Source organism: Lutjanus erythropterus, chromosome 6 (genome assembly GCF_056507025.1).
Source record: "Lutjanus erythropterus isolate fLutEry1 chromosome 6, fLutEry1.hap2, whole genome shotgun sequence".
Classification (NCBI taxonomy): domain Eukaryota; kingdom Metazoa; phylum Chordata; class Actinopteri; order Lutjaniformes; family Lutjanidae; genus Lutjanus; species Lutjanus erythropterus.
In genome coordinates this window covers 7342178-7367352 of record NC_139322.1, presented here as the reverse complement: position 1 = coordinate 7367352, position 25175 = coordinate 7342178, and the positions used below count along the sequence as shown (strand labels likewise).

Below are 25175 nucleotides of genomic sequence, written 5' to 3'. Positions count from 1 at the left end.
TATTTTTCCATATTCTTTATGACCACCAATGTGTTATTGTGTTGTTAAAGAAAGGGATTTAATTTAGTCTATTAAACATGGAGCCCAGTCAAAAAAATAATTTGTGAAGCTCTGTTTCAATACATTGTGCCGGAGTTTGTGATGAATGAAGAACATCACGTGACTGATGGCATCCGGAGCTTCAAACGTCACTGGTGCTTCAGAAAGAGCTTCACTGAGTTTGAGAGTTTTACAGCTACACTATGGGATAAGAAGAGAGGGGAATAACTGACAAATGTGGTGACATAGACAACATTGGAGAGATCATATTCATAAATATGAGAATATTTCCTTGTGATACGAAGTAATAATGTTACAGAGGTAATTTAGTGAATATTGATCTCCTGTCATATCGCATTGCAACTCATGATACATAAAAATATCAGCTATTAAATTTAAAGACATGAAACCACAGTGGTGCATTTATGTTTGATGTCATGAGAAATACTGTGTCAAGGCATTTTGGAAAATGCAGAACTATTTTGCTGTAACGTGTTGCGCAATCACATCCACATTTAATGCAGCACTTCTGATCAGAAATAGGCCTACAGATTTAATAACATGCAAGATTCTTGGACCATTATTGCACACATATAAGACTAAAACTATTCTCGTCAGAGAGGTGTGCTGGTGCTTTTGCCCCAGTCTTACAGGGCTGCTATAACTTCTGCAAACCGCCAGATGTCACTGTGTTTAAGTTTGAAGTCTTTGAATCAATCAGTCAAATCAGTCAGTCAAATCTGGCTGGGTGGTTAATAACACATGTTTCTGTGGTCTGGCAAACTCAGTACACACATTTATTGTTGGTTTACTGGACCTTTAAAAATGAAAGCAGCCAAGTTGCAGGCTAGCTTTTGATGGGGGGCCTGATGTGGGCCAGCAACAGACTGACGGCAGCATCATAGTTTGGCCCTATAGTTTCTGTTATGACATCATGACTGGAGTGGCAGAATTGAAAATTTCAAAGAGCCATAACACAGACAGCCTAACATTAAGTTTAAATTATAAAATATTACTACATAATGTATTGGTATTAATTAGTCATTTATTCAAGACACATTTTTAAAAATTACAGAGAATCTGACATTACACAGTCTTGGAATGCTGTGTTTTCAACAACAACAAAAGAAATTAAATTGTGACTTTCTTGTCTGGTAAAATTACCTTTTAAATTGGCAAAAATCACATGTGCTTTCCAACCATTATATCTATGTGTTCAACCAAGCCACCAAAAGTATCGATACAGATGATAGACAGTCTAAAGAAGTTGCAAGATCGGCTGTTTAAGCTGCTTACAGAACTAATCACACAGAATTACCACCATGTTTACTTGTTTAAAACTGTGAGTTGTGCCACAGGCATAGAGTTGGAGTCTGTTAAGAAAAACTGATGAGAATTTACCACCAGAGGGAGACACTTTACCTGTGTCTATGATGAGGCACTCAGTATCACAGTTTCCTTTGACTATTCTTTTATTGACTATTCCACTGTTTCAGTACCACTTTAAATAACTGGTCTGTTATATTTCATTCGTATCAACAGTCTCCAGCTTGTTTTATCTTTTTTCAGTTATCTATTCATTCTTGGACTTGGACTTGGATTTCTTCATCCTCATCAAGCGTCTGATGACACATCGACAGGAAACCCAAACTGAAGTGATGATCAGCAGAACAAGTGTTACAAGGACTGCCATCACATCTAGACTGTGATAGACGTACCACGGCAGCTTGTACGACTCAGTGCGCAGATGTGCTGCACCCTTGTGCCTCATGACGTACTCTATCCAGAAAATGGCACTGTCCAGGGGTTTCATTGGTTTGTCATGATGAAGCTCTGACAGTTTCAGCATATTCTGTTTGTATGGCTTTTCTGGGTCCAGAATATTCTTCAGAGCACTTGTCAGAGACTCAACATCTACGGTTGTCACGTCAACAACCTCAGCCACGCCCCGAGCCGTCATACGCACCATGTTGTCGTACTGGTCAAAGATGAGAGGGACACCCAGAATTGGGACACCGTGGTAGATGGCCTCATAAATTCCATTAGTGCCCCCATGTGTGACAAAAACTTTGGTTTTAGGGTGACCTAGTATGTTGTTCTGAGGTAGCCATTCAACCAGCATGGTGTTGTTTCCCAGACTGACGGGTCTCTTCCCCATGTGTCTCCACACGACCTTCTGGGGGAGGCTGGCAAATGCCGAAGCGAAGATCTCTGATATCTCAGGGCCGAGGTCACCCAGCAGGGTCCCCAGAGTCATGACGATCACGCCATGCTCACCAGAGCTCTGCACAAAGTCCTCTAAATCTGATGGAAGAGGGTTGGAGGGCCTGCCCTGGAACCCTCCGATGTATACCACATTGGGCATGGTGGGACGAGGGAGCTCGAATGTAAAGTCGACCCGCATCAGCCAGATATCAGCTTCATGGATGAGAGACATGATGGTGACATCAGGTCCAAAATAACGTTTGCACACAGCTTCGTATGGTGGACTTGAGACATAGTAGTGCATGTACACCAACATGCCATGGCGGATTATATTATTGATTCTTTGGAAAAAGTCCATCTTATCAGAGCAATGGGAGTGCAACTGGGGGACATAGGAAAGAGGAGAAGGAGCAATGGCGAAGTGTGCTTCTCCATCGAAAAGCCAGCGCACATTGAACACCATGGGAAGCTGAAGATAACGTGCCAACAGCACTCCACCTGGAAATACAGGGTCTGTCAGACAGACATCATATCCTGTTTCTTTCAGCTCCTTAATTAGTGTCTTATTCTCAAAGATTGTGACGACCAGTTTCACCACGTTTTTCTGGTCCTCCCATATCAAATGGAAAAGGTTCTGATAAAATTCCAGAAACGCCCACAGTGAGCCTCGATTCCGTCGATTCTCTATCGACCTCTTCAAAAAAGAGTTCATGAAGTCTTGGCTCTCAATGTTCTGGGACTCTTCCAGAGTGATAGTGACAGAGGTGTAGTAGGGTGAGAATTCAGGAATGTACCAGCTGGTGGAGGATCGTACCACCGTTATTTCATGGCCCTGAGAATGAAGCGCCTCCACCAGGATTTTCATGTTAAGCCAGTGGCTCCCATCCATAGGATAAACCAGCACTTTTCCACCATCGCAACTGAAGAACAGCAGGACGAACACCAGGGCAGGATATGACCCCATCACTGTAGAAGAGACACAAAACCTAATCAACACATAATTTGCAGTTCATACACTGGCTCAAGCTGCATCACAAGTGCTATCACAAGTCCTACTTGAAACTGTTCAACATGGTCTGTGGATTATCTATAGTAACTGGGTCATGGATTCTTTAAAGAAATGTTGCTGTTGATTTAAAAAAAAAAGTGGTTTGAGCACCTCAAGCCAAGTGCCAACTACAACCCCAATTCCAAAAAAGTTGGGAGGTTGTGTAAAACATAAATAAAAACATAATGCAATGATGTGCAAGTCATTTTTGACATATATTCAATACAGTACAAAAATATTCAATGTTCAAACTTTAATTTTTTTTGGGTTTTTCTTTAAGTACACACTTATTCTGAAACTGATACCTGCAGCACGTTTCAAAAGAGCTGGGACAGAGGTATATATATTTTTCAGAGACATCAAAGCTTTTATCAGCAAGTCAGTGACAAAACATTCTGTATGTGCGGCTGCATAGTAGAATAGTTTAGGTACAAGACTGACCTGCCTGCAGCCCAGAACTGTCTCCCACTGAAAATGTGTGGTGCAAGTTGAAGCACAAAATACGTCAACAGGGACACCCGCCTGTTGAACCACTGAGGTCATACATCAAGCAGGAATGAGAAAGAATTTCACTTTCAAAACTTCAACAAGTAGTGTCCTCAGTTCCCAAACATTTACCAAGTGTTGTTAAAAGAAATGGGGATATAACACAGTGGTAAACTTGCTGCTGTCCCATCTTTACTGTGGCGTATTGCAGACATCAAATTCGGAATGAGTGTATATATCTATACAAAACCCCCCCGAAATAAATCAGTTTGAACATTAAATGTCTTGTCTTTGCACAATATTCAAACGGATATAGGTTAAAAAAAGGTTTTGCAAACCATTACATTCTGATTTTACTTTCTTTTTTTAAACGTTGTACACAGCATCCCAACTTTTTTGGAGTTGGGGTTGTACGTTGAAAGCCTGGTGCCTCTCATACAGAATAGCTTGTGCATTGCAGAGGGGTGTGACAAAGTGACGGTGTTTAACAATTTGGGAATGAGAACGGGCTGGAATAACCAGAAATCAAGCCCATAATTTATTGAAAGTATCATGTGAACAGTAATCCTTTGGAAGGTTTTTACCACCTGCTAGTAAATGTGCAGGTGGTAAAAACAAACTTTTTACTTTTCCTTGCTTCCCTTTTTAATGTTCACTCATATTAAAACACTTATGCTTTTTCCCTCAAATCAAAAAAACATGACAATAGTAGACTACAGGGGTGGCTTGTTTAAATGCCTGTATTTCAAGCTTTCCAAAAAATTTCCAACCACTCTACATCTGCAACATTTTTTGTTAGTTGTGTGTGTATGTTCAGTCCTCTGCTACACAGTGTCTTGTCTCTTTAAAATCTGCCCATCGGCTACATTTTGCTCTTTGTCCAGTGGGACAATCTGTTTTTTTTTTGTTTTTTTTTCTTTTCTGTAACTGTTAAGTAATGTGCAGCACCAATCACCCAGTCAAAGTCCTTCTGCACTTGACACATGAAGGAGTCATGCATCAGTTATGTATTTTGCAAGCATGAAGCATTGTTGTAAAGTCTTCACAGTGCCCACATCTAAACACACCTAACATGACACACATTGCAGTTTCCAGACTCAAATCTATATTATTTATCTGCTCTAAATGTTTTGCTGGCAGGGCAAATACTCACCACATCTAAAACTCATATTTAGGGCACAACCACGCACCACTGCCAGACGTAAAACACAGGATATAGAAAACCCACACTAAATGCTGATTTTACTGAGCTTTAGTGAAGCAAATGTCAAATGAAAAATGATAAGTAAGCTTTGTAAATAAATTCAGATATGTGGTTTTAAATGATCTGTTCACAAGTCAGATTTTTATCAGCAGCAGTTACACTAAATATGCAAAGTGTTGTATAAATAAACCACAGGCTGTTCTTCAGGCCTGTACATGTAATGAGATTAACTGGTGTGATATAATGCCTCTGAACAGTCTCAGTATAGAAACTACATAAAAAGTTAAAAACTAAGCACTAAACAAGCAGCAATGCACCGTTTTTTAGTAAAATTGCTCCTCACCTCAGACTGACTTCTCCCTCTGGCCCAAAAGAATCAGTTATCATGCAGCTGTTGAAGTTATCATGCAGCTGTTGAAATGCAAGTGAATGTATAACTCTTCATGTCCTTAACTGAACCAACCCATTCTGCTGCATGTTTGCACAAGCCAGTGTAATGTTACAGAGGTTCTCTCAGAACTCTCCACCCAGATTTTTTTTCCCTCTTAGGCTTTCTTGGCTCTGTTTCTGAACATCTGTTTATCATTTCAGATGTTTCTGGAATTTATTTAATCCTGTAAGAATCCATTTTGCTAAACTGCAAGTTATCCGCTTGTGTCTGCATCCGAAGTGGTGCAGCCAATCGTAGGAGAGACCGTTGGCATGCATGGCTGTGGGTTTTTTATGTGATGACAGCAAGAAACGTCCATGGAGGCGACTCGTCTCTGTAATTGTAATTTCAAATTCTAATTTCTTGGTGTTGAAACTGCTTGAGATTCCCCACCTCCCACTGAGTACACCAAGATACCGGGTCCTTTTGTGCTTCACCTCTTAACGATGGGAGCATCTGAATACAAAACCCTGCAGAATACCCCTTATGTGAAACACACCCTAGGGAGTCAGTGCCGGTACCTGACAAATGAGTGTGAAAACACTCCGAGTAGGGTGCCGATACCTGCGGCAGACAAAGGGTTGTGAAACACACCTTAGGGGGCGTTCTTCAGGCATAAATGTTCAGGTCTCCCCATGTTCTGGGTCTTTCTTCACTCTGACCACTGGTGTGCTTTTGCAAAGAAAATAAAAACCTTGTCAGCCGGCAGAAGTCTCTATTTCATTATTCACCAGTAGGGGAAAATTTCCACAACATCTCAAACAAAAGATGGTGGCTCCTGAAGAAGTGAACGAACTATTAATTATAATAGCATCAGTTATATCAGAACAGGAGAGACTTTCTTAATTGAAAGAAGAGCAAAGAACGGCATTAAAGGCTTTTCTCAACGGAAAAGATGTTTTCATTCTTCTCCCAGCTGGCTTCGGCGTTCAGAGTTTCATCTGATTGGTTGAAGATAGCCTGTGTTAGATGTGATAAACAGATGGTTCATCCAATTACCTGCTGAGCATAATTTTTAATAAAGTGCCTGCCCTATTCCAAACAGTTTGTAAGGACGTCTTTCCAGAGTGTGTCACGTTAGGTTTCACTGCCTGGTAGACTTTGCCAAGATATTGTTCAATTTAACAATTTTCTTATTATTTCACAACAATATTCTTCTGTGTTACTGCTGGTCATTTTTATGACCTGTGTGTAATGGTGAATGTGCATTGTCCAGAGAATTCATTGTATTCACAATTTAGATTGCACTAGAATCTATCTAGAGGAGAAAAAATACTCTATTTGGATATATGAATCACAGATGCCGTACTTGTAGTCAAAATGTGACATTTACCTGCTGACGCCTATCTCAGATCTATTGTAAAAAAAGAAAGTGCTTTTTTGCTTCCTCTTGAATCACTTTGAAATTGTGCATTGAACAACTGAACAAAGAAGGCTTCATGTGTAGAATCTTGTCTTGAACCTTGACTCCAAACCAAAAAAGATGGATGGTTTAGATTGACTAAAATTTCCTCTTTGCTTGAACAAAACTACTCAGGTCCACTGTTGAATGACGTGGGACGATATTCACGCTAATTCATGGATCTACGGTTTTCATCAGGACAGAAAAATGCAGAAAATTTAAACATTATCCAAAGGTTCTTACATGACAGAATCTGGCAGGAAAACAGAAGTGTCAAGTGTTCAGTTTTGTAAAGGTGTTTCCTGCTCAGTCTCTGTAGAAAGAAAGAAATACGTTGTCACAGAGCCTTAAAAAGATCTTGTTTTTTCTGCAAATGCTGCATGAGAAGAACTATTTAACATGATGTAAGAAAATATGATTCATCAGATTGTCAAACATTCACGAGATAAATCAGTTAGAGGATGTATTAACTCCTAAATTGCCCACTGAGTAACTACTACAACACAAATTTCTACTTTGTAAGGTATTGGCACTACAGGCTGTGGAGTCCCCTGTTCGTGAATATGTAACAACACTGAAGTCCACTGTTAGATTGCACACATGATTGTATGCAAGTGCACACACACACACACATGCATGTTTAAAAACCACAGCACAGACGCACACCACAGTGCATTATAGCAGCTACTGAAGCATCAAAATCAGATCTTCATTTATGTCACTCAGCAACCAGATTGCACGCTCACACCACAAAAACACGCTTCCACGGTTAATGTAACAATGTTCACCAGTTGTGTGCGCAACTTGACTGAGCATAAAACCACAATGTTATCAGTTAACTCCATTCAGGTCAATAACAAAAATGAGCCAAATACACTGCCTGGCAAAAAAAAAAAAAAAAAAAACTTACTGCAGTGATTAATATGTTTCAGCTGACAAGTTATTGAACCCTAACTGATGCAGTGAGCAGCTCATCATTTTTTAAACAAACATGTCAGAAGACATATCCTGTGGTCATGGGAAAGATGTTATTCTTTTTCAGAAGGTCAAATTATTGGCCTGCATCAAGCAAAGAAATCAGCCAGGGAGATTGATGAAACTACAACTGTCCAACGCATTATTAAAACCTGGAAGGATAGTGGTGAACTGTCATCTACGAGGAAGAAATGTGGTCGGAAAAAAGTCTTGAATGAATCTTACACATTTGGTGAAATCAAAATTGCAAAAAAAAAAAAATATCAACAGTAGAACTCACGGCCATGTTTAATAGTGAAAGGTAGAGCATTTCCACACACACAGTGTGAAGTGCCAAATACTTACTGGGAATTTCAAAATATTACTATCAGACAATGTATGTATATAAATTAGTCATTTATTCAAGACACATTAAAAAAAATCAACAACTATAGCAGTGTTTTACAGACAATCTGACAATATACAGTCCTGGAATGCTGTGTTTTCAACAACAATAACTAAAGAAATTAAATTGACCCTTTGCTTAGTTCCACCTCCAAACAGCAACTGTCCAATCATAGCTTAGCAATCGTAACTACAGCTGTCAATCTATTTTCTGGACTGTGGCGTCTTTTCTGTAGTCTCTCAAAAACATCAAACACATTTGGAAGATGGATTAACCTCTGTCTGTCTCCGTCTTATTTTTTTGAGATAACACTGTAAAGAACTACTCTAACAGGGTTGACGTGAACGCATCGTGGATTTACTCCACCAGATCAGTAGATGGCGCTCGCGCGCTCCTGTGGATCAGTTTGAGTAGTTTTTTCTCAACCCTAAGTATCGCGAATAAGAAATAAAATGGCGCTGGCTTGATTAAGACACTAATCCAACTTGTTTCCTCATCGATCCACAGGTACTGTAAAAACACCTTCTAAAATTCTTTAGTTTATGTTCTCACAAAGGTGAATGATTAAGAAACGACTTTTCTGTGTTTTAGGATGACTGTGACGGATATATAGTGTTTTGGTGTGTAGTTAATTGTGTGTGTCTGCGGACCGTTATAAACACAACTGACATGCTAGTTCGCCTGCCCCAAACCTAGTACTGTATGTTAGATCTCATAGACAGGATTTTAAACATGTAGATGTATTTTCATGTTGCTAAAAATGTGTTATTACTTTGTCAGTGTTCACAAATTAGTTAACTGTTAACTTTTGTGGAGAGCAGTGCTCCTACTGTTTACATTGTTGTTAAGCCGCTGCCGTCATGTTGTGCATTTTGCCAACAGAGTATGTTGTGGATGTTTTAGCTGAATGAGCCATATTGGCACAACGGTCTTGATGCAGTCATGACCATATAGTTTGTTTAATTGTAAATTTGGTACTTTGGTTCTGAGAAATTTATGTTTCAGTACTTTAACAAATTATTTTTTTTTCTAATTATTCATCTTTTATTTACGCTTATTTAATGAACATGTATGCATCTGACTCATGTATATATGCAATTTATAGGCCAGTATTGAAAATGAAATATTTTTCTACTGTTGTGAGTAATATTGAGAGCTGAGGTAAAGGAAAATATTTTTGATTTTGTCAGAAATAAACTGGCGCTGGCTTGATTAAGACATTAATCCAACTTGTCTCCTCATTGATCCACAGCCAGTGCACCACAGATCCACGGTGCTATTTTTATAATTTAATTTGCAGTGTTTTAGCCCTTATTAATTGATTTTTGAGGCAATAATCAATATTCGCAATATTGATAGACAGTCTAAAGAAGTTGTAAGATCAGCTGTTTAAGCTATTTACAGAACTAGTTAAACAGAATGACCACCATGTTTACTTGTTTAAAACATCATCTGTGGTTTGTGCCACAGGCACAGTGTTGGAGTTCAACGTCTTACATCGACATCGACGAGAAGGAAATGGTGAGAATTTACCACCAGAGGGAGACACTTTACCTGTGTGTGAATGATGAGGCACTCCAGTGTCACCCAAAACATTTCCTTTTTATCTTGGCACTAAGATATAGAGCTGTTTGAGCAAATCAAGTGGAGGTTCACTCCCACACTGAGAAGACATGAAAACTGTAAGACAAATCACAGAAAGTTTACTATTGAAAGTTACCACAGTTTCTCTAATCTAGAGTACAAATCCACTGTACAAAGATTTATATGCTGTTACTGTCCTGTGAAAAGCACTTATCTCCAGATTTGGTGATTTAATTTTTTTTTTTATACTCCTCCTTTATGGGTTGAGACTCCATTTCTTATGCCAAACAAACCTTTTACAAAGCCACTAGATGATCTGAAACATGCATTGCCATAAAGCTGCAAACATGGCTGTTTTTCTCAGCTCTTGAAAAGTTGAGATTTTGGAAATAAGATGAAAGGTGTAATAAAAATTATGGAAAGTTTACTATTGCTATATACTATTGCGGGCAGAATCCAGTTCAGTTCTGGGGCGCACCCTCCACCACTGATCTTACTGACATTTGCTTCCCATACCTTGTGCTCTTTTGTTGTGTTAATATTTAATTGGTGTTGTTCATGGTTGAAAAAATAAATAAATAAATAAATAAAATATATGGGAGGTGATGGTGAGTCAGATTCAGACAGGTTCTGCTTCAACCTCAGTTTATATGGCAGCATTGAGGATGATGGTCAAAAGTTGTTTGCTTTCAACCCACGCACAGTGTTTGAATAAATCGCTTTCATTTTTCCAGTTTGCATGTTCCACACATGTGCAGTAAACAAGTTTACAATAATCAATAAACTACCAATTAAAAAACAATGACAAACAATACCTTCAGCCTGTATTCTTTCTAGACAAAATCCCTGAACTGTGCGCATTTTACAGAAAATAAAACATCTATACATTTTAGAATATAGGCAAGTATTTAAAAAAATACTTTCAATACGTTTGGCTTGTACATGTTTACAAATCTGGATTGCTCTGACATTTAGCACAACATTCACACTTTTGAAAGTCATGACATCAACAGATTAAAATAGCAGGGTTTCAAACAGGAAGTTTGTGTCGAACAAGTAGAGGGTCATTTTTTTTGTCTCTCATAAGACAGACTACTGGCAGAGGAAAAGGTTTGTACTCTTTTCTTTGCAGCAGCCAAAATGAATCAAACCTGTCCTCGTGTCAACTTTGACTTTGAACAAAGATTCCTGCCTCCTGTCTACATCTTAGTATTCATCATTGGTCTGGCAGCTAATGGATGGGGACTGAAGTGTCTGCTGCACAACTGGAAGAAACTGGGCAACATCAATGTTTTTGTTGTCAACCTTGGACTTACTGATATTTTGTACCTGCTCACACTCCCATTTTTGGTGGATTACCACTTAAGGAATCGTCAGTGGATCTTTGGAGCTGCTTTCTGCAAGATAACAAGATTCTGCTTCAACCTGAATCTGTACGGCAGCATTGGGTTCCTGACTTGTATAAGTGTGTACAGATACCTGGCCATTGTTCATCCACTGAGAGTGAAGGGAAGAATAACTGTCGCCCACTCTGTGATTATCTCAGTCATGGTTTGGCTGTTGGTGAGTGTTCAAAGTCTTCCAGACATGTTTTATACAAAAACATACAGAAAGAAGAGTGGAAAATGCTATGATACCACCAGCACAGACTACGTTGAGGACTACCTGAAATACAGCTTTGGATGGACACTCACTGGATTTTGTGTCCCGTTCCTCATCACACTGGGCTGCTATGGACATGTGATTGTCGTTCTCTGTCGCACAAATACCATCGACAAGGTACTGAAACAGAGAAGTTTGAAGTTGTTGTTCATCTTAATTCTTCTCTTCTCTGTTTGTTACATCCCCCATCATGTGTTCAGGAACCTCAGCCTCTGGTCGAGAGTTCTGTCCAAGCAGAGAATATGCCATAAATGGTATAATGGAGTCTACATCGGTAAACAGATCAGTCGTGGCTTTGCGTGTCTGAACAGCGCTCTGAATCCTCTGGTTTACCTCCATGGAAATGAAGATATTTCTGCTCAGCTCAGACAACTGCTGCAGCGAGTTCGACAGATGTTTAGTCGTTTATGTCTGTCAAACTCAGGCTGTGTGCCTGTGGCACAAACTGTAGATGACGTCTAGCAGGAGTTAACATTTTAACATGAAGTGTTTAATAACAACTATCTCTTGCGAACTTTGCAATGGAGCTGTCAGTCAGAAGTAGTGGTGTAAATTGTCAAATGTTACAAATAAACATGACGTGCAGAGTAATCACAACTCTTTGTGTGTCTCTTTGAGAAAAACTTTGTGTAAAGATAATGATCATATTTTTGTGTTGAGGGTGGTACACAGCATGCCATGGATGATCTAGTGGTTCATACAGGATGTAGTGGCTTTCAATTACAACGTAAACAGAGTGTGTTTTATAAAACCCTCACCCTCACTTCCTCAATTTACAGAATGTATCATATCACCTGCATTTTAAGTGATACCAGTGTAGCTCTGAGTACAGTTAGCACAGTTTAGTACAGTTAACTTAATGTATAGTAAGGTTTTTTTTATTTATTTATTTATTTTTAAATTTTTGATAACTGTTTAACTCATAAGCAGTGACTCAAAGATGACAGCTGCACATCAAGTGGTTGCAGTGTTCTCTGTAACACCAGCAAACTGAAAACAGATTTACAGAACTGAAAGCATTTAGTTTCCCCAAGTACAAGGTACTGATATTTGTTTTTATGTATGAGCTGTAGAGCCATTCAAAGGCTGTAAAATGTTTATTGCGGGCTACTGTTTTATATCTTTAGTAGCAGAAAAAAAGGCCTTTATTGAATTGAACAGCACTTCTTTATTCATGATTACCAATACATGCGTTTTGTTATTTTGAGTTGCTTAATATATACTTTAATTTGCAGTGTTTTAGCCCTTATTAATTGATTTTTGAGGCAATAATCAATATTCGCAATATTGATAGTCTAAAGAAGTTGTAAGATCAGCTGTTTAAGCTATTTACAGAACTAATTAAACAGAATGACCACCATGTTTACTTGTTTAAAACTTCATCTGTGGTTTGTGCCACAGGCACAGAGTTGGAGTTTGACATCTGACTAGAAGGAAATAGTGAGAATTTACCACCAGAGGGAGACACTTTACCTGTGTGTGAATGATGAGGCACTCCAGTGTCACCCATAACATTTCCTTTTTATCTTGGCACTAAAATATAGTGCTGTTTTTTTATGAAGACTAAAAAGATCTTTGGAGCTGTATTGTATAAGATAAGATTCTGTGTCAACCTAAATGTATGGGCTGATGTATTGATGCCATCATCCATCGGCCCAGCAATACTGCCTGACAGTCACCTTCCAGTTGATTTACTGAAGGAAAAAACAGCATAAAGTATTGCCCAATTTATATTTACTATCCAACATAGATACATACAAAGAGTATTAAAGAAAGTTGGCTGTATAAAAACAATATCAATGATATCATTGTCCATCATTATGTTTCACTGTGGATGTCGTCAGAAGGCACTTTGGTACCCAACCCTAGATGGCAGCACTGAGTTCCTTACTTGAGTAAGTGTGTAAAGTTATCTAATAATTGCCCTTCCAGTGAGAGTAACAGGCAGATTACCCCTGACTCACTCTGTAACTGTCCTGATCACAGTTTGGCTGCTGATGAGTGTTTGACACGTTCTACACAAAACCTTTTGGTGGGGTTCATTCTTCATCATTCACGCAGAGCTGGCCAGTTGCACAAGCGCCTACTAAGGGCCCCCACAGCCACCAGACCTGACTGAAAAGAAATAAAACAGATCTTGAAAATGTTTGATGGTGCGATTGAATCTGACTTTGGAAAAGTTTGTAGGAACCCCGTGATGGGTGTATTAGATTTGCAGTAGCTGTGCAGATAATCAAACATTAAACAACAGTCAATAGTATTGGCAAAGCTGATGCAGTCAGGACAAAATCAGAATCCCGTAAAGGCTTGGTCCAGCCCTGCCTGCATGGAAATTCAGATATTCCTGATCAGCTCAATCAGCTGTCAGATGTTAGACTGTTTCTGTCAAACTCTGCCTACAGATGAAGTTTAACACAAGTAAACATGTTTTATGGTAATTCAATGAAATTTAGAATTCAGTAATATTAATTATAATTGTGCCCCCTTTAATGAATGACATGGGCTGGTGGATAAGATTATTATATTGCCTTAATATAACCGTTCTGTAATTGTTCTTTCTGTTTATTTTTAATTAAGAATATAACATCAACTTTTATAATTGTCACCAGTACTATGGCTTTTATTTTTGTGACTTTTGCAGTCACAGGTATTGCAACATAGAAACAAGTAGTGATAATTACTAGGAAGGGTGATAAAAACACATTTTTAAAACTAATTCATAATGCACTTTAATCAATTTGTAATTTGTAAATATAATACAATTATTTCTCTGGATATTGTGTAATTTGCAAATGACAGTTCAGCAGTTATTCCATAGTTTCTGCATTTCTTTAAATTACTGGTCTATTATATTTCACTTTTATCAACAATCTCCAGCTTGTTTTATCTTTTTTTAAGTTATCTATTCATTCTTGGACTTGGATTTGGATTTCTTCATTCTCATCAAGCGTCTGATGATACATCTACAGGAAAACCAAACTGAAGTGATGATCAGCAGAACAAGTGTTACAAGGACTGCCATCACGTCTAGACTGTGATAGACGTACCACGGCAGCTTGTACGACTCAGTGCGCAGATGTGCTGCACCCTTGTGCCTCATGACGTACTCTATCCAGAAAATGGCACTGTCCAGGGGTTTCAATGGTTTGTCACGATGAAGCTCTGACAGTTTCTGCATATTCTGTTTGTATGGTTTTTCTGGGTCCAGAATATTCTTCAGAGCGCTTGTCAGAGACTCAACATCTACGGTTGTCACGTCAACAACCTCAGCCACGCCCCGAGCCGTCATACGCACCATGTTGTCGTACTGGTCAAAGATGAGAGGGACGCCGAGAATTGGGACACCGTGGTAGATGGCCTCATAAATTCCATTAGTGCCCCCATGTGTGACAAAAACTTTGGTTTTAGGGTGACCTAGTATGTTGTTCTGAGGTAGCCATTCAACCAGCATGGTGTTGTTTCCCAGACTGACGGGTCTCTTCCCAATGTGTCTCCACACAACCTTCTGGGGGAGGCTGGCAAATGCCGAAGCGAAGATCTCTGATATCTCAGGGCCGAGGTCGCCCAGCAGGGTCCCCAGAGTCATGACGATCACGCCATGCTCACCAGAGCTCTGCACAAAGTCCTCTAAATCTGATGGAAGAGGGTTGGAGGGCCTGCCCTGGAACCCTCCGATGTATACCACATTGGGCATCGTTGGACGAGGGAGCTCGAATGTAAAGTCGACCCGCATCAGCCAGATATCAGCTTCCTGGATGAGAGACATGATGGTGACATCAGGTCCAAAATAACGTTTGCACACAGCTTCGTATGGCGGACTTGAGACATAGTAGTGCATGTACACCAACATCCCATGGCGGATTATATTATTGATTCTTTGGAAAAAGTCCATCTTATCAGAGCAATAGGAGAACAATTGGGGGACATAGGAGAGAGGAGAAGGAGCAATGGCGAAGTGTGCTTCTCCATCGAAAAGCCAGCGCACATTGAACACCATGGGAAGCTGGAGATAACGTCCCAACAGCACTCCACCTGGAAATGCAGGGTCCGTCAGACAGACATCATATCCTGTTTCTTTCAGCTCTTTAATTAGTGTCTTATTCTCAAAGATTGTGACGACCAGTTTTGCTACACTTTTCTGGTCCTCCCGTATCAGATGAAAAAGGATCTCATAAAAGTCCAGAAACGCCCACAGTGAGCCTTGATTCCGTCGATTCTCTATCGACCTCTTCAAAAAAGAGTTCATGAAGTCTTGGCTCTCAATGTTCTTGGACTCTTCCATGGTGATAGTGACAGAGGTGTAGTAGGGTGAGAATTCAGGAATGTACCAGCTGGTGGAGGATCGTACCACCGTTATTTCATGGCCCTGAGAATGAAGCGCCTCCACCAGGATTTTCATGTTAAGCCAGTGGCTCCCATCCATAGGATAAACCAGCACTTTTCCACCATCGCAACTGAAGAACAGCAGGACGAACACCAGGGCAGGATATGACCCCATCACTGTAGAAGAGACACAAAACCTAATCAACACATAATTTGCAGTTCATACACTGGCTCAAGCTTCAGAAAAACTGCACACACATTGTCGGCCAACATAATAACATGTACGAACTCTTTTCACCCCAACACCTGGCTCAGTGATGCTAATATTACAGCTCAGCCGAGGAGGACACCATTAATGCTTATATTCAGTGCTGTCACAAGCACAAGCCTCTTGTCCATGAGTAGATGGATGCTTCCCTCTGCACATCCTACTTGAAACTGCTCCCAACAAGGTCTGAGGATTATCTATAGTAATTGGTTCATGAATTCTTGAAAGAGACGTTGCTGTTGAGTTTTTCAAATTTACCCCCAATTCCAAAAAAGTTGTAACATTGTGTAAAATGTAAAAAAAAAACAGAATGCCATGGTTTGCAAATCATTTTTGACTTGTACTTAATTGAATGCAGAAGAAAGACAAGATATTTAATGTTCAAACTGATAAACTTTATTGTTTTTTTATATACACACGTCTGCAACACATTTTTAAAAAATTGGGACAGGGGCAACAAAAGACCGAAAATTGTGGAATGCTCAAAAAACACCTGTTTGGAACAATCGGCAGGATAACTGGTAACAGGTGACAGTATCATGATTGGGTTTTAAACGGTCTGGCTGTCAGAAAGCCTTTTTAACATTGTGAAACAGTCGCAGTTTGGTTAGGATTAGGCAACAAGACTACTTGGTTAGATTTAGGAAAAAATTGTGGTTCGGGATGAAAGTCACATGCCACATGTACCGTTATGTAACTTCTAAAATCTTAGATAATGCTGACCTTTGGTTTCACGCGGGACACAAACCCAACGATGACAGTCCTGTGTTTGCTTGACCCATCCATTCACCCCACCTTTACTGTATGCAGATGTTCTCTATATATATACCACAGTGCCTTTATTCAGATTGGTTTAGATTGATCTTGCATTGTTGGGCTTGACATTAGGCTTGTATTCAAGGACCTTGGAATGAGAAAAGTCTGTCTCCACCAACCTAAGTAAGGTTTAGCATTCTAGATGTTAAACTATAACTAGTTGCTGACTTTGTCTGCCCTCTGGTGCTGTGTAGGAGGCCTGCAGTGGGTTTATCAGAGCCTGTGTGCTTAAAACAGCTGCCTGCTGCAGCTGGAGGCAGTTCAATAAATGTGCAGGTGGTAAAATTTTTTTAATTTTTTAAAATTGTATTTTTAATTGTGTGTGTGTGTGTGTTGCTTAAATACCTGCCATGTACTGTATTTCAGGCTTTGCATATTGGCAAAGCCTCATTGCATTCTTAAGTTGATTCTTTCCCACCACTTCTTTTCCAAAAACTTTTGACTACTGCTGCATTTTGCTCTTTGTCCAGTGGGTCAATCAGTGCTTTTTTTTCTGGAACTGTTAAGTAATGTGCAGCACCAATCACCCAGTCAAAGTCCTTCTGCACTTGACACATGAAGGAGTCATGCATCAGTTATGTACTTTCTAAGCATGAAGTATTGTTGTAAAATCTTCACACTGCCCACAGAATGGAATAAAACACAAAATATTAAAATTAGACTAAAATTAAAGTAAACACATCTAACATGACACACATTGCAGTTTGCAGACTCAAATCTATATTATTTATCTGCTCTAAATGTTTTGTTTGCAGGGCAAATAATCACCACATCTAAAACTCATATTTAGGGCACAACCACGCACCACTGCCAGACGTAATACACAGGATATAGATAAACCACACTAAATGCTGACTTGACTGAGCTTTAGTGTAGCAAATGTCAAATGAAAGGTGACAAGTAAGCTTTGTAAATAAATTCAGATATGTGGTTTTAAATGATCTGTTCACAAGTCAGATTTTTATCAGCAACATTTACACTGAATATGCAAAGTGTTGTATAAATAAACCACAGGCTGTTCTTCAGACCTGTACATGTAATGAGTCTAACTGGTCTCAGTATAGAAACTACATTGTCCATAAAAAGTTAAAAACTAAGCACTGAACAAGCAGCAACACACCGTTTGTTAGAAAAATAATTCCTCACCTCAGACTGACTTCTCCCTCTGGCCCAAAAGAATCAGTGTCTGATGTTACCATGCAACTGTTGAAATGCAAGTCAATGTATAACTCTTCATGTCCTTAACTGAACCAACCTATTCTGCTGCATGTTTGTGCAAGTCGGTGTAATCTTTCAGAGGTTCCCTCAAAACTCTCCGCCCAGATTTTTTCCTGTTAGGCTTTTTTTTGGCTGTTCCTGAATATCTGGTTATCTTTTTAGAAGTTTCCAGGATGAAATGAAATTTTACAGAAATATTTCAGCAGTACTATTTACTCCTTCTTCTTCGTCTCATTATTATTATTATTATTATTATTATTATTATTATTATTATTATTATTATTATACACTATTTACTTGTAGATTGTATATTAATAAGGATGAAATCTTATTTAATTTATAGTCTATGGTTGCCTGGAGTAGTTCAGTAGTTCAAGCTCACACAGGCCGCAGGAACACTGCAGGGATGCAAGACAAGCACAAAATCGTAAATTGACAATAGCACAACAAAACCTAAACTACAAGTCGGTCAGCTGTTTAGAACTGTTAATTGCCTATCAGTTTTATCCTGAAAACAAAAGCCCACTGCTCTGAAAATACTCACTCTGGACTTTGATTTCATTGACTGTCTCACTGAACGACAAACTACATTAACTTTTCGTTCACCATTCTAAACATCTACACCTTCTGTAAGGTTATGAATGATTTCTCATGACTCGTAAACAGACACTTATTCATTCACCCAACATCCTGCTTTAATTTTCACTCTAATCAACATGAAACAGGCGCAAAAAAAAGTTATTCCATCCCGGAATAGAAATCTGAAACAGGGACACTGCCGCTGTAGTCTTGGTGTGAGTAAAGCAAGCATTTCAACTTTATATGTTTCCTTTATCTCTAATCTATATTCTATGTAACAACATCCATATTGATGCAAACCTAGTTAGCGGTAGGGCTGTGTGTCACTATTCAGTACCTTTAAGGTATCAGATGAAATAACCACCTACCAAGCAGTATTGAAACTACAGTCAATCCGACAGTCAATCCCAGATATAGAAAAAAATGACTATGCAAATGTTTTTGCTCACAGCCAATCACTGCAAGCGTTCGTCATAAAGAAGAACTTCTGAAAAAAGGTATCAAATGAAATACTCCACTGGTATGTTTATCATAATTTTGTTAAACAACACTCAGCCCTAGTTAGCAGACAACCACAAACTACAGTTACAGAGTAAATTACTTGTAAATTGTAAAATAACATTTTATCCAAATTAATTCTACATTGAGTAGACTGAAGGCTGAATAAGACGCCGAATGCAAGTGTCTTTGAAGAGACAAAGTGAACAGTCCCTTTTCATCCTCTTGGATAACATTACTTGAAACAGATTGAACTGGTGTTGTGTGTGACATGATTACATCTTACTAGGAGACTACTAAGGTTTAGCCATAACAGACTGTAGTTTCCCCTTGCTGAGTCTTATTTCATCCGTTTAATTTTTACTGTCTTCATGTGGTGGTCACACGGTGCGTTCAGCTGGGCTGGTCAGTGGTTAAAAGATGCCGTGTGCACTGTTGATCATCTCAAGGTCTGCTGCTCTTTAATTCAAACCCTCCAATGCCTGCAAAGGTGATGCATGTTCAGTTCAGCAGAAGTTCAATTAGGAAGGAAGATATTTGTACCTCATTCATTCACACCTCTCTCTCTCTCTCTCTCTTACTCTTTCCTTCTTATTTTCAGTCTGCTGTTCTCTTCTCTGCTGCAGTCATTTCAGCTGCAAACTTCTTCTACTCCTTTCACCTCCAGTCCTTCATACCCAGAACCCAGGTTGAGCTCATCAGAAGCCTCCCACTTATACAGCGGGGTCTAATCGCCAAAGACTTTACACTTTACAATCTCATCCTGATTGTGCACATGACATATTTCCTACACTCAGAGTGAAGTTAGGTTGTGCTTCTGCTGTGCAAATGTTGCCCTCAGTTGCTCTTTTGTTGTGTTGGACCTGCTTTATGAATTTGGGAGTTGAATTCCAGTGTGTGGGTACATCTTGAATGAGTGACTCCTTACCAATCCAAGTCTGTGTTTGAAATGTTTGACTATTTTCCAGCACAGATTTATCAGTTAGTGTAGGACCTGCTGTGGTCCACCTCTGCCGGTGTAGTTTGACGAGCATGGCTTGAGCCTGTCTCTGGGCCACTATCTGTGCTAATATCGGTAAAGATGTGCTTTGCCTGAAGATTGTACTTCAGACTTGTGCTTTGGTGGAAAGAGAGTTCATTACTGCACACAACTTTGGTTTTATCTAAACATCCATCTGCAAGCATCTGTCGACCACATTTTACTGTACTGAAACAGTACAGTCATACAAATACACTTAATGTCGCAAGACAGAGTAACATCATGAAATACAGAGATATAATGCAGTTACTGAGCTACGTGAGCCTGACAGCACATCACATGTGACTTCATGACATAGTGGAGAGCAGAGCAAGTGACAGAAAGGATGAAAACAAGTCCACAGTTTCAAAATTAAAGTCTCTGTATAAACATGTGGAGAATTCACAACAAAATAAAATAAAACCATAGTAGTGGAAACACTGGATGACAATCATTCTACTTTGTATTTGACATTCTGCAACATTGGCATGATGATTCCTAATCTTTGTGGTGGAAATATAGATCAGATTTTACTCCAATGTGAATGCCGATATATCTTTTACCCTAAAATGCTACACACCAGTGTCTTAACTGTAAGAATTAGATACGACCTCTTAACTGTGATTCTATTGTTTTTCTATATCCCTATGTGCATGAGGAAGTGTCAATGCTATGGAAATGGACTATTGTAATGTCTCTGTAATGACTTGAACTGCTGGCAGTTGGCTTCATGTGTGTTCAGTCAAGCCTTGGATCACTGAGTGGCACATATATGCTTACAGGGTGACTTATGCATGCCTCATTTTCCACTGAGGAAAGTGAGGAAACATGGACTGAAACATGCCAAAACAGTGTTCATCCCTTCTTTTTTCCTGTCTGTACAACCCTGTATTGTAGTCATTAGAAATATTTAAAATCAAAGCTCAAGTTTTTGTTTGTTTGTTTTCTGTGTGCTGCCTAGCTGCACTGTAACCATTTGCAATACAACATTTTGCCTGGATACAGTCATTATCATTCATCTTGATAATTTCAAATTGGAAGTCCCCAGATACACGGGCAAACTCAAACAGAAGAAGAGAGCATTTTAGATAGGATCTGTGTTATTTCATATCAAAATGGGATGCAACTCTCTGCTCTGAACCACGTTACAAGTGTCTGGATTGTCTGGAATTTTTCTTCAATTTTTTCTTCAATTTTTCTCCATATTCAGAATTTATGAATTTTATTCATTTTTTATTTGGTTTCAGGATTACACATACTCAAGTAGTACTTGTCAGAATATATTTTTTTAATAGATTGTGTGCTCCTTTTGTTGCAGATTGCTCCTAAAAATGTCTCCTTTCCTGAAAGCTGAGACAGAGGCTACCTGTGCTTCTGTCTGCAGGAAGGCCAACATTTTGTTGATTTGGTCATGAGTGGTGAATTCATACATTGTGTTGAACGATCATCGTTCAGACAAAGACCAACCCTGCCTCAGTCGTTCAGTCTATGGCCGTTTCATGTCCTGTGACATTCACTCCTTCTCACTCTGTACAAGGGATGAAATGATAATCAGTTTCATGATAAACTGTGGTAAAATAAAAAAAATAAAAACTTAAAATAAAGACATACCTTGTGCTCTTTTGTTGTGTTAATATTTAATTGGTGTTGTTCATGGTTGAAAAAATAAATAAATAAATAAAATGAATGGCAGGTGATGGTGAGTCAGACAGGTTCTGCTTCAACCTCAGTTTAAATGGCAGCATTGAGGATGATGGTCAAAAGTTGTTTGCTTCAAACCCACGCACAGTGTTTGAATAAAGTACCAATTAAAAAACAATGACAAAAAATACCTTCAGCCTGTATTCTTTCTAGACAAAATCCCTGAACTGTGTGCATTTTACAGAAAATAAAAACTCATTTTAGAGTATAGACATTCACACAGATTAAAATAGCAGGGTTTCAAACAGGAAGTTTGTGTCGAACAAGTAGTAGGTCATGTTGTTTTTTTTCATCTCTCATAAGACAGACTACTGGCAGGGGAAAAGGTTTGTACTCTTTTCTTTTCAGCAGCCAGAATGAATCAAACCTCCTGTCGTCGTATCAACTTTGACTCTGAACAAAGATTCCTGCCTCCTGTCTACATCTTAGTATTCATCATTGGTCTGGCAGCTAATGGATGGGGATTGAAGTCTTTGCTGCACAACTGGAAGAAACTGGGCAACATCAATGTTTTTGTTGTCAACCTTGGACTTACTGATATTTTGTACCTGCTCACACTCCCATTTTTGGTGGTTTACCACTTAAGGAATCATCAGTGGATCTTTGGAGCTGCTTTCTGCAAGATAACAAGATTCTGCTTCAACCTGAATCTGTACGGCAGCATCGGGTTCCTGACTTGTATCAGTGTGTACAGATACCTGGCCATTGTTCATCCACTGAGAGTGAAGGGAAGAATAACTGTCACCCACTCTGTGATTATCTCAGTCATGGTTTGGCTGTTGGTGAGTGTTCAAAGTCTTCCAGATATGTTCTACCCCAAAACATATGGAAACAAGCCTGAACAATGTTTTGATACCACCAAAAGAGACCACATTGAGGATTACCTGAAATACAGCTTTGGATGGACACTAACTGGATTTTGTGTCCCGTTCCTCATCACACTGGGCTGCTATGGACATGTGATTGTCGTTCTCTGCCGCACAAATACCATCGACAAGGTACTGAAACAGAGAAGTTTGAAGTTGTTGTTCATCTTAATTCTTCTCTTCTCTGTTTGTTACATCCCCCATCATGTGTTCAGGAACCTCAGCCTGTGGTCAAGAGTTCTGTCCAAACAGAGGATTTGTCATGAATGGTATGTTGGAGTCTACATCGGTAAACAGATCAGTCGTGGCCTTGTGTGTCTGAACAGTGCTCTGAATCCTCTGGTTTACCTCCATGGAAATGACAATATTCCTGCTCAGCTCAGACAACTGCTGCAGCGAGTTCGACAGATGTTCAGTCGTTTATGTCTGTTAAACTCAGGCTGTGTGCCTGTGGCACAAACTGCAGATGACGTCTAGCAGGAGTCAACATTTTAACATGAAGTGTTTAATAACAACAATCTCTTACGAACTTTGCAATGAAGCTGTCAGTCAGAAGTAGTGGTGTAGATTGTCAAATGTTACAAATAAACATGACGTGCAGAGTAATCACAACTCTTTGTGTGTCTCTTTGAGAAAAACTTTGTGTAAAGATAATGATCATATTTTTGTGTTGAGGGTGGTACACAGCATGCCATGGATGATCTAGTGGTTCATACAGGATGTAGTGGCTTTCAAATACAACGTAAACAGAGTGCTCACTTTCTCAGTTTACAGAATCTATCTCACCTGCATTTTAAGTGATACCAGTGTAGCTCTGAGTTCTTTAGTACGGTTAACTTAATGTATAGCAAGGTTTTTTATTTTTGGCCCTTTACACTCTCAATACGTCCTCAATTATGGTGCAGTACTTTTAAAAAGAGGAAGGACCCTGTAGAAACTAACATGACTGTTGAATCTCTTTATCTGTGGCCTTCCATACATGGTTCAGCTCCATCATCTCTCTCCACAAACGTGGTTTGAAAACATCCTTTTCTGTAATTTACCAATCTGGAATGGATCCACATCACTAGATGAGTTGACATTAATTTTAAATTGTTTAATGTACTTTTCTTGATAATTAAGTAATTAAAAAACTGTCACACTGTATCACTGAAGATTATATACCACGTTTATTATTGTTCAACAATATAAAATATATAATTTTTAAAAAGCAGCAAAAATAGTAAGTGTTGCAGGAGTGTGGTCCCTGACAAACAGATTATGATGATTGGAAAAATTTCAGGTGTTGCTCACTTTCATTTTTCTTTATGAGTCAGAACGGCACCAGTGATTCATCAGTGAACCCACAGCTTCTGAGAGGTGAGGAGTTAGGTACGGCTTCTCAACTTGTTTATACTCATTAAATGACCTGAAAGCAACAACAGGCACAACAGTGGAACCACGCAGACCACAGACATTTCAGCTGACCCTGAAACATTTAGCTCAAATGATTCAAAAGTTCAAAACACTCCATAAATGTATTCTGGGTTATTCAATAATTAATTCATAATCAGACTATGGACAAATACAGTCTTTCCTGTCTTTCCATCAGCTGTTTTATCAATAAAGGTAAAGGCTGATGGCCCGGCAGCTCAGCTGGTCGAGTATTTGACCCATGTACTGAGGCTGTGAGTCCTCTACAGCGGCTGTGGTTTAACACTTCAGAAGAAAGGATGACTCATTTCTTATAAACAACTTATTCTTTCCTTTCTCTTCGGATGGTTTACTTCTCTCTCTCTCTCTCTCTCTCTCTCTCTCTCTCTCTCTCTCTCTCTCTCTCTCTCTTTCTCTCTCTCTCTCTCTCTCTCTCTCTCTCTCTCTCTCCCTCCATGCATCCTTGGTGAAAGGGGCCAAGACGCAAGTCCAAAATCTGTAACGTTAAACCTGACATCTATTTTAAAATAGACCATATTTCGTATATGAACGCTGTATGGTTGTACTTTATTTTGTCCTGCGCATCATTTCCTGTTGGTATAAAATGGTAAAGTGGAGTTTTATGTATACTGCTGTAAAGAATTAGTATGCAGCAGGGGTAAGTATCATGATCACAAATCAATTTTTTAATTGCGTAATTGATTATATATATATATATATATATATATATATATATATATATATATATATATATATATATATATATATACATATAAAATAAAAGTAACTAGTGCCTGGTCTGTTAGCTTGATGCTAACATAAAATTGGAATTCCCATTGTTGCAATAATGGTAATCAGCATTGAAATCGCTGCAACATTATTTTAACAAATGGATCCACGTGCTTATCATAAAAAGATGAGTGCTCATGCTTTCAGGCATGTTTCCTCTGCCTCAAAGGGTCAAAACTCAAAACACAGCTACTACTTGGAGAGACAATGTGTGCCAGGAGAGGGCAGCAGACACATTTATATTTTATATTTTATGTACTGTACTC

General features: G+C 39.0%; 2 protein-coding genes and 2 pseudogenes across 4 annotated transcripts; 2 read left to right on the top strand and 2 right to left on the bottom strand.

The window, feature by feature from the left end:
• Window positions 1–1426: 1426 nt before the first annotated feature.
• LOC146324776 (UDP-glucuronosyltransferase 2B20 pseudogene) lies at window positions 1427–5363 on the bottom strand (annotated as a pseudogene). Its single transcript, XR_014770683.1, has 2 exons — window positions 5326–5363; window positions 1427–3210 (listed from the first exon to the last, which is right to left on the bottom strand). The product of XR_014770683.1 is annotated as a UDP-glucuronosyltransferase 2B20 pseudogene (transcript).
• Window positions 5364–10368: 5005 nt separating this feature from the next.
• On the top strand, window positions 10369–12000 carry LOC146324775 (P2Y purinoceptor 1-like). Its single transcript, XM_084719936.1, has one exon. The coding sequence runs from the start codon at window positions 10899–10901 to the stop codon at window positions 11880–11882; it is 984 nt and encodes a 327-aa protein (XP_084576062.1). The 5' UTR covers window positions 10369–10898; the 3' UTR covers window positions 11883–12000.
• Window positions 12001–12992: 992 nt separating this feature from the next.
• Window positions 12993–18101, bottom strand: LOC146324774 (UDP-glucuronosyltransferase 2C1 pseudogene; annotated as a pseudogene). The gene is made up of 2 exons (XR_014770682.1): window positions 17974–18101; window positions 12993–15920 (listed from the first exon to the last, which is right to left on the bottom strand). The product of XR_014770682.1 is annotated as a UDP-glucuronosyltransferase 2C1 pseudogene (transcript).
• A 4061-nt stretch (window positions 18102–22162) lies between these two features.
• LOC146324773 (P2Y purinoceptor 1-like) lies at window positions 22163–23229 on the top strand. The gene has a single exon (XM_084719935.1). It carries the CDS (start codon window positions 22198–22200, stop codon window positions 23182–23184), a length of 987 nt encoding a protein of 328 aa, XP_084576061.1. The 5' UTR covers window positions 22163–22197; the 3' UTR covers window positions 23185–23229.
• The last annotated feature ends 1946 nt before the right edge of the window (window positions 23230–25175 follow it).